The sequence below is a fragment of the Apaloderma vittatum genome, unplaced genomic scaffold (genome assembly GCF_000703405.1).
Source record: "Apaloderma vittatum isolate BGI_N311 unplaced genomic scaffold, ASM70340v1 scaffold15321, whole genome shotgun sequence".
Taxonomy (NCBI): domain Eukaryota; kingdom Metazoa; phylum Chordata; class Aves; order Trogoniformes; family Trogonidae; genus Apaloderma; species Apaloderma vittatum.
Genome location: NW_009698663.1, coordinates 22,434 through 41,573, shown reverse-complemented (window position 1 = coordinate 41,573; position 19,140 = coordinate 22,434). Strand labels below are relative to the sequence as shown.

The window sequence follows — 19,140 nt, the reverse complement described above, 5'->3', positions numbered from 1 at the left end:
TCTTCCGAGCACTGTGGCACAGCAGTACCTGGGGAGAACTCCACAGAAGTCTAGACAAGGCATTGCTGAAGGAGCCTGGCATCCATGTGGGTGATTTACGCATGCAACTCAGAAAACATACATAAAATATCACTCTCCTAGAAGAATAATGAAAACTAAATTAAAAGGGCAAATAGATAGCAAATTAATATTGTATTTTTCTCTACCTCTCGCCGCTCTTCAGCAGCAAATGACAAATAACTACGAACCTACTTCACCTTAATGAACTTAACTGGGCCTATTTTAATATTGGGGGAAATATTAATATTGTTTCAACCAGACAAATTTACTAAGTCACGCATCAACAAAGATGTGGATACCTCTCCTGCTCCTCCTGCACAGTTCTCTATTACTTTAGGCTCTCAGAGACTAGGAAATTTGAAAGCATTTTAAAAAAATAAATAATAAAATAAAATCAGTATAGGCCAAACCCTACATATGAGTGCTGAGATGAGCCCAGTGAAGTAGGAATCACACAGGAGACAGAACTGAAGCTCAGGCACCCAGTGTGCTGGAGGGCCGCATGCCTGGGCAGGTCTCCAGGAAACCCTTGTGTGGGCTTGAGGGGAGCCAAGGAGCACCCCTGGGCAAGTCTCTTCCTTGAGCTCCTAGGGACCAGCACACACACGGAAAACAGGTGCCCACACTCAACGGGGGCAAACATCCAGGTGTGCAGGTACAGCCTTGGGCACTGGGGCCCCACAGCTCACAACGGTTTCTTTATAAAGGTAATTTTTAATCCTTTAAAAACAGGTCCACGCACAGAGAAGCCAGCTAATCACACGGGTCTCAGTGCCCTGCTTTGCTTCCAGCCCAGTCCTTCCCCTCCAGCCTGCTGCCTTCTGGAGAGGTGTTGTAGCTGTGCCAGCCTCCACACAGGCAGCGCCTGACATCTCTGTCCTGCTTCTGGTGGGACAGCTGGCCAGAGAGAGAGTCACCTCACCCCTACCAGAAGCTTTGTTTTCCTAAACACTAATCATAATTACAAGTGGAAAGGTTTTCCCGCAACAGCACCACCACACGAGACTTGGACTCTTTCTCTGCTTTAAGCCGATCGCAGCAGCCTTGCTGGGTTCAAAGCCTGGGTAAGGCCATTTCACTGCTGGGAAAAGCAAATTTATTGCACAGTCGCATTGGTATATACCCGAAATCAGCACTGCATAAGGAAGGGAGTTTGTGCTTTTTCCGTTTAAGTTAAACGTGCTCCTCTGCCTCCGCACAGGTGAGTGAAGCAGGTTTTCGAGCCGTGGCAGCTAGCTGTCATCCCCATCTGAGGGCACTGGGGCTGGCACAAGCCATCCTGCCCCAAAAGCACAGCCCGCCCCACCTGCTGTAATGGGCACAGTTGCTTTTCTCCCCATTTGGGACTGCACCCCTGGGAGGAAGCATTTGTACCTGCCCACCAGGGCCGACATTGCCATTTGTCTCTTACAGCATCCAGGGGACTGACTGCACCTTCATCAGCAGCGGTACCCACGATCTTCAAAGCGTTAACATTAAATAACCCGCTGCCTTGTGGGATCCTCTCTGCAGTGCCTTTAGGAGAATTACATATATCCTCTGGGAGCTGGGGAACCTGAACTAAATGGTCCACAATTCTGTTCATTGCCATTGTCGCTCATTTTTGCCTTACACGCTTTTAATGCCTAGTGCTTTTTCCTTGCTCCATCCCTCCAGCTCAGGCACATCAACGCACAAACTGCACTGGAGTTTGCTAAGGAGCCTTCTGCTCACTACACAAGCAGCTCAGTATCACAAGCACCTCAGAAGGGTAATTACCCAGAGATGCAAGGCCACACAAATGATGCTCTGCTACACAGGCCTGTGACAGGCAGGAAATCAAGGGGCATCGGGCGATCACAGTAATGCAGAAAAAAACTGGATGTATGTCTCCATTGCCTTTTCCCACCTACTTCAGCACACATAGCTAAATGCCAGCGCTTTTCCACAACACCACGTGCTCCGTGGGATCCCAAGAATATTTTCTTGACATTATAATTCCACAATCAGCGCAGATGCAGGATATGTGCAGCCTCTAGGCATGCCAGGGTTTTGGAAACATGCCTAGAAATGAGGACAAACGTCCCAGGCTGACACTTCTAGTGACACCCCACCGTCAGTTTGGATTTGTGGTGACTTTGTCCACACGTTGCCTCTCCAGTGGATGAAATCCTACCACAAAAGCACTGGGACAGCAGCAAGGAGCACTTCAGCTATCGGATGAGCAAGTGGTGGATGCATGTTCACTGCATACGGGGTGACGAAACACTCTAAATGCTAGAGCTGCATCTCACCTTGCGCATAAAATTTGCAAAGTTGAGCAGCAGAGGGAGAGAAGGGATTTGGATAGACAGAGGCAATTACAGAAAAGCACTTGAAAGAGCTGCAGGGCTGAAGGAGGCCTTGCAAGGAGTTTGTCAGTAGATTGTATGTCAGTGCTACTGAGCTTACTGCTAGTTAGGGCAATGCCAAGTATAAACTACAACTTTGGCTCGTATATGAATTTTAAATGAGCCGTTAGTACACCCAATGAATCTAGCAAGAGAATACCAATTTAGGGCTCTGACAGTCTGCTCTATAAGACCAAGCAAATAACTCAGTAAATAACTCAAGTAAATTTCCCAACACTTTACTGAGCATGAGTGAACAAACAAAAAACAGAACCAGAATTGCTTCTACAGCCAGTACGTGCCGCAGGAAACCAGAGCCAGGGAAGATGCCGGATGGGATCAGAAAGGAATACACAGAATTCAAGGCTGGAAAAAAAGGGCTGAAACACCAAAAAGTTCACACCATTTTTTTTCCCCCCGTATATCAAGGAGAGAAATAGAGCATAGAGTAGTCCACATATTGTCCCTAGGCATGCCAAAAGCACAGGGAAGGTCACCCTGCAGCCTGTATTCTGCTCACTTTTTTTCAGAGATGATGCCTCTAAAGCTCACTGCAATGCAACACTCATTGCTGGTCCCATCCAGACTAGGAAAACTTCCTGTCACTCAAAGATTAAGCAATCTGCTGCCTAGAAACTCCACTGAGAAATACCAGGGCCAAGATCCACCCAAAACCTCAAGAAAGCAGCAGCAAGAAAGCTCAGTTTAAGAGCCAAGCCAAGCCCCCCTGACTCAGCATTGTTGTGCCTCCTTCTACCCTGGAAGCCAATGATCTCTCTTAGCATCTTGGTGAAGAACCCAGACACGACACTGCCTGTGTTCACCTCCTATTACTAATCATGTCACTGTGCATTTGAGTGGTCCATTACCAGATGGCTTTCAGAATTATTTTAAATGTTAGCTTGCAATTTCTTTGAATATGTAAATGTTCATGCTGGTCTGTTCTCCTTTTCATTGCGCTGCACTGATTTATGTTGCTAGATAACATATCTCCCCGCCTTGCCAAAAACATGCATTTGGGAATGATTTCAGGGATGCTAGTAACATTTTTTTTCCCTCTCCTTTTATTTTGTGCTTTATTTTTATTAACTTTTTCATCTGGATATTGTTAAAATAAAACTGTGTCTTGGAGATACAAAATCGAAACCCCAAACCCCTCCTTGGCTCTTTGTCCATCTGCCTCAGACACCATTTTTGGAGGAGTTAGCTTCTGAGGCCACGATCACAGCAAAAGCAGCTACGTACTAACCTACCTGAGCTTCCCCTCCCTCAGTAAATTCTTGCTTTAGGCTCACGTGTGGGAATGAGCTGGGTCCAAGCGGAGGACTGCTGGTGTCCCATTCTCAGGAGGTGACCAGAGACACCTGTGACTTGCCTGCAGGGTCTCGGGCCACTCTTAGATTTAACACTGTCTGGCACAGAAGCCACGACCTCCAGCACCTTCTAAAAGGATGAGCAAAGTTCCTATTCCCTCAACATTACTCCTCAGAAACTGACTTCTGCGTAGTAACACAAGTTCTTTAGTCCTCATCCTGCTGGCTCAAGTGGAGGATCTGCCCATCAGCATGAAATGCAGCCCGTGGAGCTGAGACTCTGCAGCTCGAGTGCTCCACATGAATCACACCTGCTGGGGATATAAAACACCCAGCCACCCTTCCTAGACTCCTGCCAGCACAGAGCCTCTCCTCGCTGTATTTCTGAGCTGCTCCATGCTCCACTAGCAGAGGGGAGAAGTAATTTTACTTCAACTGTCACCTGTGAAAGTTGCAAAAGGGGACAGGAACAGATTAGCCTCTTATCTGCAGCAAATAGTTAATAAAACCAGACAGAAGCTCCAAAAAATAAAACCCCAAACAGTCAGGTAAAGCAGTTTCTTTTCTAAACAACTGAGCAAAGTGCCAATACCAGGAAGCAAGTTTCATTGCAAGGTTTCTGGATGCATTTCTCTTCCCTAATCTGCACAGGCAGGGAGTGAAGATGACAGTGCCTCTTCCCCAATGCTTTTTCATAAAGCCCAAAGGAGAGCGAACGTATAGGACTCTCTCACAAATTGAGCATTCTGGAGTTATTAATGCTCTTGTGGCACCACTTAACTAGGTTCTGTTTGGGCTCAAACAATGCTTGTTCATCGATGTGGTGACAAATGTTTGTGACAAAAACCTATTTCCTTTTACGTGGAGCTTAGGAGAGCATCAAGGGGATGGAGCGTCACAGGGAGCAAGTTTCACTCCTCGGTGCCTCTTTGAGGAGTGGCTTTCACTTCAAATGTGTACAGAAAAGGATTCCCATCAGGTAACACTACAGCCATAAAAACCAGTGCAAATACATACACTCAATACAAACTGCATTTCGTTTACAAGAGGGAGGAGAGAACGTGGGACACTGTAGCTCAGCAAGTGGCTGAGCACACCAGCAACACCGGGAGTCCAGCCACCCCAGGCAAGGCTTGGCTTCCCTTGCCTGAGCGTATCTCCACAAACGACGAGTGGACGGACTGTTAAATGCAGAGCAGAGCAAGCTTTGTACTCACCAATCCTCAGGGAATGGGGGCTGGCAGCGCTCTTCGTCAGCCACAGCAGAAGGAGCACCAGAGGCGCCAAGACACGGGGCATCTTCTATAAATCCTCATGGAGCCCTTTGGTGGTCTGGGCATGACATAACTCTGCAGAGAGAACACACGGCACCCTGAGCACCTCCAACCAGCGACTCACCAGGATGACACTGCTGCGAGCTTGCCAAGCGCTTGGGACAAAGAGTCTGTTTACCAAAGGAGGGGGAGGAGGAAGCTATTTACAGGCTATGAATTATTCAGGAATTGGAGTCAAACTGGGCAAAGAGCTTCTAACAAAAAATGGGAAAAGAACACAAGGAAAAGTCCAAATATTTCATCTTGGCATTTTTAGCATTTCCACAAAAACAAGTGGAAATCGATATTGAGATGTATCTCTAATTTTTCTTCCTCCCCCCTCCTTTTTTTTTTTTTTACTCAGAGCAATCTACAGGTTACAAATATAATACTGACTTCCGGTTTTAGAATATGACAAAACATTTTTGTGCCAAAAACATAATTTGAAGGATGGGAGTCAGAGACAGTGACTTTGGCCACCAAACCAGAAATCAGTTCTTGGTCCTGCTCCAGTCCCAATGACAGTCACCACCTCCTTCCCTCCCTGTCATATGCAAGAGGATTCAGGACAAGACCAAGAGCAGGACCATTTTTTTCTCTTCTTATGAGGTAACACCACTCCCACCACACACAGGTCTAACTTTTGAAGTCCAGATATCGTCAAAATGAAAAGCATTAAGTGGATAATTCAAAACTCTATCATTAGCACAGATAGTGGCACTGGTTGTCCTGTAGAAGAATCCTGCAGCACATTTAAACAAATTTTTAATAAATACCATTTTAAACAGCCATGTAAGAGGGTAGATTTTACTTTATAGGAGAAATCGTTGTCCCTCTAGTTGATAAAATTATCTCCACAGGCAGCAACGTCCTTAAATGCTGACTTGGAGTATTTAATCTGCTACCTTATCTCTCTCTTCTGCAATTTTCTGGCAAACATTGTCACACTATTCCATTTTGTCTAATTTGTGGGCCAAATATTGAAGTCCTGACACAGGCAAAATCTTTAATCTGCCTTTGAAGTTATCCAGAGTTTTGTTTGAGAAAGATGTAGCTTTTTACTTGCGATTTTTCAGATCAGCTATCCCCTTTTTACAGGCAGGGACGGGAGGCAGCAGAAATATTGCGATGTGGCCATAGAAATGAAGGCAACATGGGCTGAGCAGCGAGTCCTTGCTCATCTTCCCTCCCCGGAGCTTGTTCTCTTTCTGGATCGCATCTCCTTTGGGAAGCTCCCACCAGCAGCCCTACCTTCGGAGTCCCAATTCTATCAGCTGGAGAAAATTGAGGGATCCCACACTCAAGCGTCTGTTGGACATTCGAAGAGCATCCCGATTTTAAAAGTTTTGTGCTTTTTTTAAAAGCACCAGCTGCCAAAAAAACACCTGGAAATCATTATTAGCTCCCTCTGAGAAAGGCAATGGCAATTTCCTCTTTTTCTTTTTCTTTTTTTTTTTTTAGGAGTTACAGAGTAATGCCTGGGAAGGCAAAGCCCTAAAAGGCTAAGCACACAGCAAATTGGTTACTTAGAAGCCTTGGCAGCAGCAGCCACAGATTGTGGAGCAACATATCATTTGAGCACTTCGAAGCAGTTATTTCAAAACTTTCCAAGTTATTGACAAAACAGCAGGATCACGTCAAATTTACTCACACCGGTATTAGAGCCCAGGCTGTGGAACCGGTTCTTGCAGCACTGAAGTCGCACAGACACACACACAGATCCCCTCTGAAGCCTTCCCTGCAGAGCCAGGGGACCTCAACAGGAGCTTGGGATGTCAGCCTTGGGCTACGCTCCCCACCAGCCTCCTCCTCCCCTTCTCCTCCATAACATTGGCCGCCTCTAACACCATCTGGCAAGGAGTTTTAAGATCATATCTTGGTGTGGTCCGTACAACCATCCCACCTGCAGCAAGCACTTTGTACCTGCACGGGAAATGCAGTCACCGTGAGGGGAAAGTGGGGCAGCAGCCTGCCTGTGCCGCTGGACGAGGGGCAAGCAAAGACAGATTAAAAAACCCCCACGCTTTCCAGCCATCCAGCATCTCCACGGTTCTCTGCCAAAGCACCATGGGATCACCGTGGTTCTCATTTTAGACTCTGCTAAGACAAACTGTGCAAGGGTAACCGCTCCAGGTAAACTACAAAGAGCCAAGGTCTGGGAAAGGGTCCTGTGACTTTCAGCTCTGAGGGACAGACCTCGAGGCACCCCTCCTCTTTGCAGCCTGGTTTGGCAAAGAGGCAAATCACAAGATTCCCGGAGAAGCAGCTGCCTTTGCATCACCAGCTTAGAGTTAACAGCAAAGCTAAATAATAAATACAGGGCACCCGCTGTGCTCTGCTACACGAGCGGCAGGGCTGTAATTACCTAGAACATGGAGCACAGAGGGATGCTGCGTTCACCTAACGCATTACCCACTGCTAAGAACGGCTTCCCAGGACTTTGATTTTTGAGCATGAACCCAAGGAGCAGCTGTCAGCAATAGAAATAAACCTCGGGGTTTGCCAAACAGCAGAACCACACAGGTTCCTACGACCTGTATGCACGGACCATGTGGTTGATGAAGGTGCTTGCAAAACCCCTAGGGAATGAGACACAAGGACACCTTTCCACCATCACACCTGCACCTCCGAGCTCTGGGGACAGATGCTGGAATTCAAGGCACAGGATGAGAAGGAAAGGAGAGAGAGGATTTTTCTTCTTAGCCTAACATCAAGGTCTCTGGTCTCAAAGGAACAAAGAGGTACTTCAGTCCTCACGGCTCTCCCCAAACTTCTCCTGCCTCCTACTCTCTAAATTCAGGCACAAAACGGTGGTAAACACTTCAAATCTCATCATTGTACAAGTAATTTTTGCCTTACTGAGCTAGCCATCCTTCCAACAGCTTTTGATTCCTTACAGCTGCAAGGTGCACCTGTCTGTCTGTCATCTTCCCATGAGAACCCATAAAACACACTTTCTGCCCTGGTGCGGCAAGGAATTATAGGTACAACTGGGGTATCAACTCCAGTGCAGCCCAAAATTTCACACAGAGGGGGAAAGAAGATAACATTCTTCTTTGACACCACACAAAGCAGAAAGCCTTAGAAGCCAAGAAAACACCCAAGAGAACAAGGATATTTAGCTACTTGCTGCACTAATTCTCGTGCATGTGAAGATGACTTATCCCAGACTCTTCCTCACCACAGCTTGCTGGAAATAAATCAAACCAGCTTCCTTTACTGAAGTTTCCACCAAGACCATGTCAGCCTGTACATTTACAGCTCTTGCATCGATGGCTCCTTCTTGTTTTACTGGCAGAATGCTCCGACAATGCAAGCCTGACTGACAGACAGCAGTTTGTAAGCCAGCCTACCCTCAAAAGAAGGGCACTAGCTAGAAAAGAGCTCCATAGGTCCTTCAGGGGGGTACACGAATTGCTGAATAGCTGGTGGATCATGAGCTGGCCTCTGGCTTCTCTCAGCACAGCACAAGTACGTAATTCTTTTTCTGTTAAGCTCTTTTTCATCATTAGCTCTGAAAATTCAAGAGAATAAAAATAAATCAATACTATAGTGAATAGTTTTTCTCTCTGGAGATAAAAGTCTCTAAATACCAAGCAGTATTATGGACGATTTGCTTCTCAGAGGAAGCAACTTGCTTCTGAAACTACTTATACATTTTTAATGACTCTGTGAGATGGTACTCTTTGTTGCTATCACCACATCTTCCCGGTATTTTGAGATTTTTGTAGGAAAAAATCTTAGACAATACAGAAAAAGCCAAAACGCAGAATAAAATGTTAAATCACAGAATAAAACTCTCCCGAAGCTGCCACACCAATAGCAAAAATATCCCTGAACATCAGCCACCCTTCTTCATCCTCCTTGTTGTTCCCTCTGCACAACCTGCCGAGGACACTATAAAAAATCCAGGTGTATTGTTAGTTCTGATCACAATTCCAAAGGCAGCGCCTTTCTGCCAAATCTGTTCGCCACCTGCCCTTCCACCTCTGTCCTGCCACATCTGGCCACAGAAGTTTGGGGAGCCCTGGAGATGAGCTGCATCCCAGCAAGACAGGGCACAGCAACTTCACTCCAAGGTCCTGGAAAGCAGTTGCAGAACTGGCCCTTCAAAATTCCCAACTTGTGCTTTATCCTGATGCAACCTCCATCTACTTGTACTGCAAAACCCCCACGCCGCTGTCTGCAAGCTCACTGAGAAACCACAAACACCCTATAAAAACTGGCAGCAGCTTCAATCTTATCCAGGCAGTGGGGAGGCAGACTTTTACCCAAATGCTAGATTGGAGGTGGCTTTGGTGTTGATGGATCTTTCCGTGCATCACCAGAAGCTTGATGAACGGTGAGAAAATGCAGCTCAAGCAAAGCTAGAGTAATCCTCACAGCTGAGACAACAAATTTAACAGCTGCAGAGCAGCGAGAAATTCTGAAAAACTGTCAAGAAATATCAACAAACAACTTAACAGAGCCTTTTTCATTCTTTCAGCAAGCAAAGACGGCGATTTCCTTTTGCAAAGCTTCATCTGTAGAGGCTCAAATTAAAATGGAACTGACAAGAGGAAAGGAACCTAGAAAACATTTCAACAAGTGACTGTTGCTGGGCTCGAAAAAGTGCCTGTGCGTCTCAGGGGGAGGGGAGGAACTAAATTGCAAGTCTGCCCCAGGGATACCAAGATGTAAGTTCAATTAAACTGAAAAATCACTCCATTTAAAGCTACAAACAATGTTTTCCTCTGCAAAATGCATAATTAGCATGGGTAAATCATTACCACTAGGTACTGTCGCAGTCAAAACCTCAGCCAGATTCAGAGAAGGATCAGACATTTATAAAGAGAATGAATAGCTAGAGTTACAATAGTTAAGTTGGGAGCGGGAGGGGAGAAGGCAGAATAAGATTTTGGATGGCAAGCAAAGCCTTCTCACTGCAAGGCACTGGCTAAGTCTCTGTGTTTGAGGGTTAGAAGAATCACCCCTTGAGGCAAGCCTCCTTACACTGCTTCTGGAAGCAGCTAGCACTAAAAAAGGATACTTAACAATACAAAGCTCAGTTCTGTTCCAGTCTAGCAATTTCTATGTTCCTATAAAATCTATGTCTCCTTTTAGATTTCATCAGCATTAAAGAGCCTGCTTTGCTTTCAGCCACCATGCCTTGCCCCTTCTCGCATTGTCCTCACAATATTCACACTGTGGCTTGCCAGCGATGAACTCATCTGAGGTGAGAGACAGGCTAGTGGTATCTCTCTTCCCCAGGTGTCAGGGGGATAAAAGAACCTCTGACTCTCCATCACACCGCGGTGATGGCACACACAGCTCCGCCAGGGTCGTTCCGTTAGCACCAGAGCGGGTGATATTCAAGGGAAGGTGATATTGGGGATAAACACCTGCTCAGCTGATACATAAAATGGAATTGTTTTTATACTCCTAGCTGTGTTCTTTTATCTCCCTCTTTTTCTTTTTTTTTTCCCTCCCCACTTCGTGACTTCCAGAAAAAGCAAGAAACTTCAAGGAGAAAAGAATTCTGGAGGCAGTGAAGCAGAAGGACAGATATATTCCTGACATTTCTCATTCCTGTGGATTATTTTCTTTAACTTTCTCTCTCCACGATCCCGAGTTCTCTCGTCTCACCCTTCTCAATCCTCCCCAGCATTAGCAAATCCTGATCAACTCTTCCTATCATTGCCTAGAGATAAAAGCAGTATGTACCCAGCCTAATTCTTCACAGAAGCCGCATATAGACTCATCTATCTCAAAGTTGGATTTTTCCCTGGCGTTAACAACCACAGATCTGTGAACAAATGGAGACTTCAGCAGTTCCAGCCTGAGTCACAGGCCATTTCCATTCAATTACCCGCTCCGCCGCAGGCTTGTCACTCGACCTCTCGGGCACCCCCAAGACTGGTCAATACTCGAAAGCCATATTGGCACAGCAAAGCAAACTGCAAGTGTGAAAACCCCACCTGTCCCCTTGAAGTCATGCTTACACAAGTCCCATTACGGATGTCGACTTGAGACTACTAAAACTCATTTGTTGGGGCAGCTTATTTTATTCAAGGAAGAGATTTAAGCTGATTCTCTTCTAGGAAATTCTGCCAGTATAACCAGCCTGGCAAAGCCCTTTGGGCACACAAAAAGATCCAGCCTGTGTGCTGCTATCATCCGTCTTTCTGCCCAGCTTCACAGGGCTCCGCGAGGCACAGCAAAGCCTTCGAGCACCGCTACAAAGAAGAAAGTCCATATGCAAGGGGATTACAGGACCAGCACCCTTCCAAACCATCCCAGCACGACCCTCCTGACATTGTCTGCTGAAAGCCTCCCTGGCTGTGACAATTCACTTGTCACTGGGGAAAAAAAAAAACACAAAAAAACCCACCAACCAAAAGAGAAAAACTAAGTTCACATGGGATTTTCTCACTCCCTGGGACCCACAATTTATTTTTATTATCAAACAATAGCAGTAAAAGCACTGTGGTCTCATGCAGCGCTGTGCCACTCTTAATTGGCTTGAAGCTGTTATCTTAAAGGAAAAACCACGAGGAGGCTGGGAGAAGGGGAGTGTCTGTAGGTGGCAGGAGAAAGGCAGATTTTCTTCCAGCTGAGGACAGCAAGCTGCCATGAACAGGTGCCAGCGCTGCCACAGGAGCTGCTCTGACATCACATCAGTCTTTTAGCCATTTTAGGCACACCGGTAATGATAATTAGAAGGCTGAGGGCTGTTTAAGCTGGATAAAGTTTCTGGACAAGTTTGACTCCAAATCACCTAAAAAGGAGCAAGAAAAGCTCTGCTTACCTCTGCACACCTGGCACTCGCAGAAGTGCAGAGCCGTGCAACACCATTTCTCCCGTACAAAGAGGCCAGGGCTCTCGTACCGACCGTTACGTCACATTTATTCAGCAGAAGATTCCTTCCTACCCGCTCTGCGGGTCATCACTTCCATTAAAGCACCTCTGGCGCTGAAGAGGGCGGCTTGTTTGTGCTGCATACTGTATGCAGCCAAGTACAAGCCCATATTTTCCAAAGGGGAAATACAAAGTGATTTCTCCAGCTGAGGTGGCACGGGGAAACTCCTAGGTGAGCAGAATCTCAATTGCTCAACAACTCTCTTGCAAAGAGGCCTGCAGGACCCTGAATAAATAAAAGCAGTCAAAGCCTTAGCTTCATAAAAAGCTTTACCAGGCAAAAGAAAAAGCCTTTGAAACAACAAATGTTTTACATTAAGAAATAGATAAAAATGGAGTTTTGAAATTTTAGTTTTAGTAGTACTGTATCTTGCCCTGGGCAGCGTAAGACCCAAGCTGGCATTTAACCTTCAGCTCTTCAAACCTGTGTGACTATTTCTCACTAAGCTGTGGTGCGAGTGCGCACGCTGGAAGGAAAAAGCACTCACCAGGACCCCCGCTTCACAATGTGCCACGGATTGCATTGGGAATTAAGTGGTTTAACAGACCCTTTCCATGAGACATCCTTACACTCAGTGTATACCATCTCACTGCAGAGAACAGAGCTGCTCAGAAAACCATTTTCCCCATCCTCAAACCCAATAATTTTTCCAATTCTGTTGCACTCTTTCTCAGTTCTGCTCTGGTAAGTACATACGCTTTTGGAAATCTGCTTTCAGCTGTTTGGGTCACAGCAATTGAACCTTCCTGAAGACACGGAGTCTTGCAAAATACCAACTTTTTCTTTTGAAGATGATCTTCAGGTTTGGGTGTTACCGTCCTTCTCCAAAGACTGATACTTTTCCACAAGATTTCCTTTTATCAAAAATGTTTTGACGGAAAATTTCCAGCTCTCTCAGAAGAAATCCAACATGCACTAAGCTCTATTTGCTGTTAGTGAAGAATTACTGCTACCACTGAGCCTCTTTACACATGAAGGAAGTTCTAAAATATGAATCGGATCTCTGAACATATCAGAAGTCTAGGGGGAGAAAAAGCTCTTAAATGCATCAACCTGATCTCTGGGCTATAGAAAGAAGATTAATCTATTTATTTCACTTAAAGTCTCTGGCAGATTCAAGACTAAAAAGAAGGGAAAACAAAGAACCCTCTACCAAATCAACCTGCAAAAGTAGTTTATGGCCAAAAAGCTAGTTTTGCTTCTTTTTATAGCTGCCAAAACTGTAAGTGAAATAAATAGATTCATCTCCCATCTAGCACCCAAAGAACATTTTGATACACATAAGCTCAAGAAGTCTGTACTTCGAGGCTAAAAGGAGGTAATTTGTGAATGGCTGAAGATGATGTTTGTAAGACCTGGCTGGTATATTTTAACGAAGCAAGAATTTCTGGGTGTGCATTTGGAAGACAGTAAGCATATGCATTTGGAAGGAGGTGGGAAAGAGGACAGATGCCAAGCTAAGAATACACACGAGAAAGCACAGGGGTGATAGGCTTGAGAGCAGGCAGAGGAGGGGCAAAGTCTGCACAAGAGAGCAAAGAAACCTGCAAAACTAAAGGCGTGCAAGGAAAACACAGGAGATGCAGGTACATGTAAGAGCAGAGCGGCACACAGCAAGCCCGTGCAGAAAAGAGCTGCTGGAGTAATGGAGTGGTTTGTAACAATAAATAGTCTTGCACAGGAAAGCTGAACCAAAGTCCAAACTGTAGAGTGATGCTGCATTTAAAAGGCATTAATTTGCATAAGAGAAGCTTTAATCCTGCTTGTAGCATAAGTGACACCAAAAAAGATTTGAAGCCAGAAACCTATGAGTTCTGATTAACAGTTTAACACCAAAGAGCATCCAATTAGAGGTGCAGTGCTACTACGTTACCAAGATGAAACATTCAAGTCGCAGAGGGATGAGGAGAACAGGCAGCTCTGGCATTTTTCCGCTGCTCCTCGTTGCAACAACACGCCAAATCCCATGTCAGGAGCAGCAGAGAAGCGAGGGGAGCCCTGGCAGCATGAGAAATCCCACCCAGACAAGCACAAGCATACAGTGTGGATGGTGCGAGCCCAGGGAATAGATCTTTCACTTAATCCACTAAAGATTTTTAAGAAGAGCTCACTGGAAAATGAGCCCTCACTTTTCTGGCTCTGCAGGAGGAGCACCCTTGAAGCAGTGATGGTGAACAGATAGAAGAGAGGCAACGTTTGCCGACAAAAGGAAAGATCTTATTAGGCCTGTCCACACACAACTGGGTGTAAGACCAGAGAAATCTTCACATGCACACAATCTTGGCAAAAAGCTGTTCAGCTTTTCCCCTCACGACAGCACAGAAAATTCAGTAAGAGACATGACTTCCCTCCACAGTCTTGGCTCTGGCACCTCGCAGTTTCTCACCATCCTCTTCTCTCTGTCTCATGGTCTTTCATGTATTTATTCTAAGGCTTGGAGCCTTTTACGTAACGGGGAATAGAGACACAGAGCAGTTTGCCTGATGATACAAGAAGTTATTCTGAACAAAGCACCACTCGAGTTTCACAAGCCTCAAGGTAACTGCTCTATGTCTGGCTTATCCTTCATTTCTTAAATATCTGGGCACTTTGCTCCAAATACAGTCATAATGTATACAATTCCTGCACAGTCACAGACTTCACATATGGTTTTGGCTAAATTACTTAACATTTCTATCTGTAGTAAGCCAAATGCCATCACCTCTCTCCCTTGCAGACACCTTGTCCTGAGTCACTCCTGCAGGAGATTTAAGCTTTTCTACACTAAAGTCCAGCACAGATGTCTAGAAGTCCTGGTGAGACTTGCAGTCCTGAAGTGCCAGGAAAACTAGCATTAGGAAAGCCCTGAGTAAAACCCCACAGCCAGCAAAGAATTTCACCATTCATTCAAATGGAGCCTGCATTTTACCATCCCCATGAAGAGTTAACTATGGGATAAATCTCACAGACACTTAACAGGCTTTTACACTCCCTTCCTTTCTGCAGTTCGATACCAGCAAAAGAATGACACTACAGTTGCAGACTTCATCCAGGGGTTCAATGTGCACCAAGCAAAGATCACTTGGCTTCATTAACAAAGCACAACAGACAGGCCTGTAAAGGCACAGGACATTGTCTCAGAGTGAAAAACAAATTTTACGCACAGAACAAATTCATTCTGACGACCTTGCCTTTCTGTTGCTCCAAGTTAGCTATAACCCGGCTGTCTGTGCTCCTGAGTTAGCAGCATTCTCGAAACTGCTCCCAGAGCACTCATCCTCATCAGCAATATCCAGTTTCCAAACTGAGCAAGGACAAGCTTTTCCAGAGTTGGCTTTTCAGTTGTTCTCAGCACTGGCTTAACATCAATTCCAGTTAAATGAGGAAAGTACAAAGGGACTAAGTTATGCCCAGGCTGAGGACACTGAAAGCCCTGATCACATCATTCTCTTCCAGCTCTAAGCATAAATTGTCCTCATTAACCAGCCTTAGCCCAACTTTAATGTTTGCATCTTGACCTATAATCCATCCAAACCCCAGTACCATATTCTAATGCAGCTGTTATCCTTATGCCCAGTTTCACAGTCTGTCTGGCCAGATGAGCCAACAAGACTCAGACATCTGACATCCTGAATTTGCTCTTTCTGATCCAGACACTTCTCTTTCAGTGTCAACAGCAGAGAAAGAGAGGCTCAGACAGCTGTACTTGCAATATCCCTTGATGTGCCCATCTCTAATAAACCTGGAATAGGATGGCCAGTTTCCATCCAAATTTCATGGGGACACAAACTCAAAAACTATCATTTTCTGTGAGTTTCATGAAATAATAGTCTAGTAGAGAAGAGAAAGATTTCTCCACAGAGGGAAGGACCGCAGGTTAAGCTCAATTCCCTTTAGACACCAAGGAATCCAGAAGGGAAAGGATGTTATGCATGCCCCAAAAATAGGGGAAAATCACCAATTAGAGCTTACTGAACTCAGCCACGAGGCACAAACCATGTGCCAGGCTGTCTTAACTCCCCAGCGCCCAGGAACCACTTGGGTTTTCTCCTCACACCCCGTGGGATTCACTTCAGCTCAGACACTCCAAGTAGAGGAAGTTTTGAGTGATTGTGATTCAGCGCAGTTCATTTTGAACCAGTATTGAGCCCAGCAGGCTTCCAACTATTGCAGCTGCCCGGCAGCCATCAGCCCGGCTGATTGTTGCTAACTGCTGTCAAATTGCAGCCTGGCAGCCTCTGCATCTTCTCCCAGCCCCTAAAGAAAAGCTACTCATGGCTAAACTCCACATTTCTCCTTTGCAAAAGTAGCTTGGATACAGCTGGTGGGAGGGGGACAGAGAACACTGAGCATTCTGGAGGTGAGCGAAAGCGGTCATTTGCCAGACCTCCAGCCTGAGCTCTTCCCCAGCCCCACGTGGAGCGGCTCTTCCTCCCCTCCATCTCTCCGCCTGCTCTGCCAGAAGTTAAATCACTAACATCAGGGGGCCATCGTCTCTCTGCTACCCCCAACAAATGCTGTTGCTTAAACCACGAAGTCTCAAAGAGCGCAGCGAGATGGTGACCCCAGTGAGCAGATGCCGTTATTAACGGAGCAAGGACAGCCTGGTGCGGGCAAATAGACCCTTAAATTAAACTCACAACCAACTGCCATCACCTCGGTTGCCTCCTGTCATATGAATGGTCCCTGCCCTGAAAGACGTGTGGCTTAGGAAGCTGTCTGCATCCACCACTCCACTGTCGCCACCAAAACAGCTCTCCAACCAAAGCAGCTCTACTGCCGAGACAACACGTCAACTGGCAAGGCTATTTCACACCTCGATTTCAGCCTCTGATCTGAACATCATCTGTGGGGGCCCGCAGGGTGCATGAAGGACTCCAATTTCAGCCAGTGATGCAAGTGTGCATCAGCACAAGCGCCTGCAGAGCTCAGGGGATGGCGAGGAGAGTGGTCAGGTACTGACACACAAGACAGAAATGGTTAACTGCACAGCCCGAACTTCTGCAGTGACACCACGCAGGAGCCTGGCCAAGGGCACAGCACAAACTCCTTTTCCTTCAAGAGCAGCTTTAGGGAGGAAACGCAGCAAAGAAGATTGGTGCAGAAAACCCTTGACATACCAAGGTCTAAAAAAAAAAAAACTCCACAGAAAAACAACACCAAAAACCCGAAAACAACGTTCTCAGCAATAAACAGTGCATAATTTCCTATTAGCAAAGTGCTGAATTAACGCTGGACCCAAGCAGTCTCAGATATAACAGCTCAGATACAGGACCTCACCCGACAGCCCTTCCAGGGAGCCACTCACTAAGAGCTGGCCAAATGCTGTGCCCCTGCAGGTCAAGCACGGCCCACGGGCTCAGCGGTGACACCCACGGCAGGAGGCACGGTCCCACCTCACTCCTGCAACACCATGGGGCCACCCTCCTGGAGAGGAGCATCTCAAAAAGGCCTCTCTGGGGAAGAGGAGGAGCTTGAAGAGGCCCCATTTCTGCCTACAAGTGGGCAGGCTGGAGACAGAAGAAGAGCATCCAAGTCCCAGGGAAAGAATGGACGGTCTCCAGAGACTCAAATTTATGTCAACCTGAAGACTAGACAAAGACCCATTAATTCCTGGGCTGTCCAAGCAAGAACTGGATGAGTGACAACTTCAGCATTATGACTTCAATGGAGCATCTCCCCAGGGTGTCAGGGAGAAGATGCTCTTCCTGGCTGTGCTCTCCGAAGCGCTCGGAGAGATCCAAACGGAGCACAGCCCCACCGTTCTCATGTTAACGGCCAGGAGCCCTCCTCATGCTACATGCCTTGTGCAGGCTGATAAAGAGAGCTGCCTGGCAGCGCTGAAGGCTTTGCTCTTCCTTCACCCGCCTCCTCGCAGCTCCCTGGCCTTCTCTTATGAGACTGACTGCCACTCATCCAGGAACTGGTCTCTGGGGAGGATGGGGGGCACAGGATTTTCAAATCCCTCTTTCTGAGCTGACAGCAGCCTTTCAGCCCAACAACAGCTCAAGACACTTGTGAAGAGAGATATTTTTATGAGAGCTCCCCCCCTCCCCGAAATCTTTCCAAGCTCCTTTTCTAAGGCACTTTGAAATAATTAAAGTCTTCCATCAAATTATACTGAAGATCTCTATGAAAAGCCTTTAATTTCCACTCGTTTAATGTAACTCCATCCACCAGATGAACTCTGTGGGGGGCTTTTTTGTTTTGGGTTTTTCTTTTCCCATCTCTGTTTAATTTTTATTTTTTTGTTCCCCCTCCTAAAATATCATGCTGGGAAACTTTAATTTGATTTTAGCCTGACTAGAATTTTGGGCTGTGCCACATTCTGTCAGCCCATCACAGCTGCAGGGGTAATCTCAAGCTCTCTTTAACTTTGATGCGTCGCATTTAATCAGCTCGTGGATGGCAGCAGCAATCTCTGCGTGTACGGTAGGCAGGCGAGTAAATCCTCCAAGTTAGCAAGAAACCTAAACAGCGGACCTACAGCCACGCTGTAATACCAGAATGTGGTCCAGCAAGCATAGGCTTACAGCAGAGGAGGGAAGGTTTCATATTTTATCTAAATAAGGCAGGCTGCCAAGCTGACCTTTAGCTCACAAAATAAACGGCAGGGATTTTCCACAGGGCAGAATTAGCTCTTTCCACCCCAGTGACTTTTTCAACTGATAAACTCCTTTATGAACAAGAAGTTTCCCAAAAGAGAGCAAATATCCCCTTCCGAGTCACTATCAGCAGACGTTGGGCAAACTGTGACACGACGCCACAGTTCCGAGCAAAACCGCAGGAGCCGCTGCAGTCGGAGGCAGCTTGGGATGCCCCTGGGGAAGTGCAGAGTGTTTCCTCACATGTGCCAAAGCCTCTAACTGTAACTGAAAGAATCAAGCCTAAGATCAAACCTAAAAAAAAAAATAAAATTAAAAAATAAATCTGAATTCCCCTGTCACTATTGCTGTAGCAGTTTAGTCACTTCAAAGCCTATTTGCCTTTACACAAATGAAGAGAGTCTGCTTCCCAAACTGTTCAGGCCATCTGTGTGCTGCACGTTAACATCTCGGGAGGGTGAGCTCACCGGCGCTGAACGCAGAGAGCCAGGCGTGCAAACGGAGGGATGCAGAGCCCGCTCTCTCCCACACACCTCCGGCTCCACGCTCCGGCAGAGGCAAGAGGCAGCCACCTCCACAGCCCGGGCTCTCCACAGCAGTGGT

At 46.4% G+C, this 19,140-nt stretch overlaps 1 protein-coding gene across 1 annotated transcript in view; it reads right to left on the bottom strand.

Annotated features, from left to right (window-relative positions):
- The window catches only part of LOC104280454 (glutamate receptor ionotropic, kainate 4), a 108,289-nt gene extending 103,248 nt beyond the window's left edge, over positions 1-5,041 (bottom strand). Inside the window, exon 1 of the mRNA XM_009878113.1 lies at positions 4,960-5,041. Coding sequence (XP_009876415.1) covers positions 4,960-5,041 — 82 coding nt within the window. The remainder of the gene's footprint in view (positions 1-4,959) is intronic.
- Between the last annotated feature and the right edge of the window lie 14,099 nt (positions 5,042-19,140).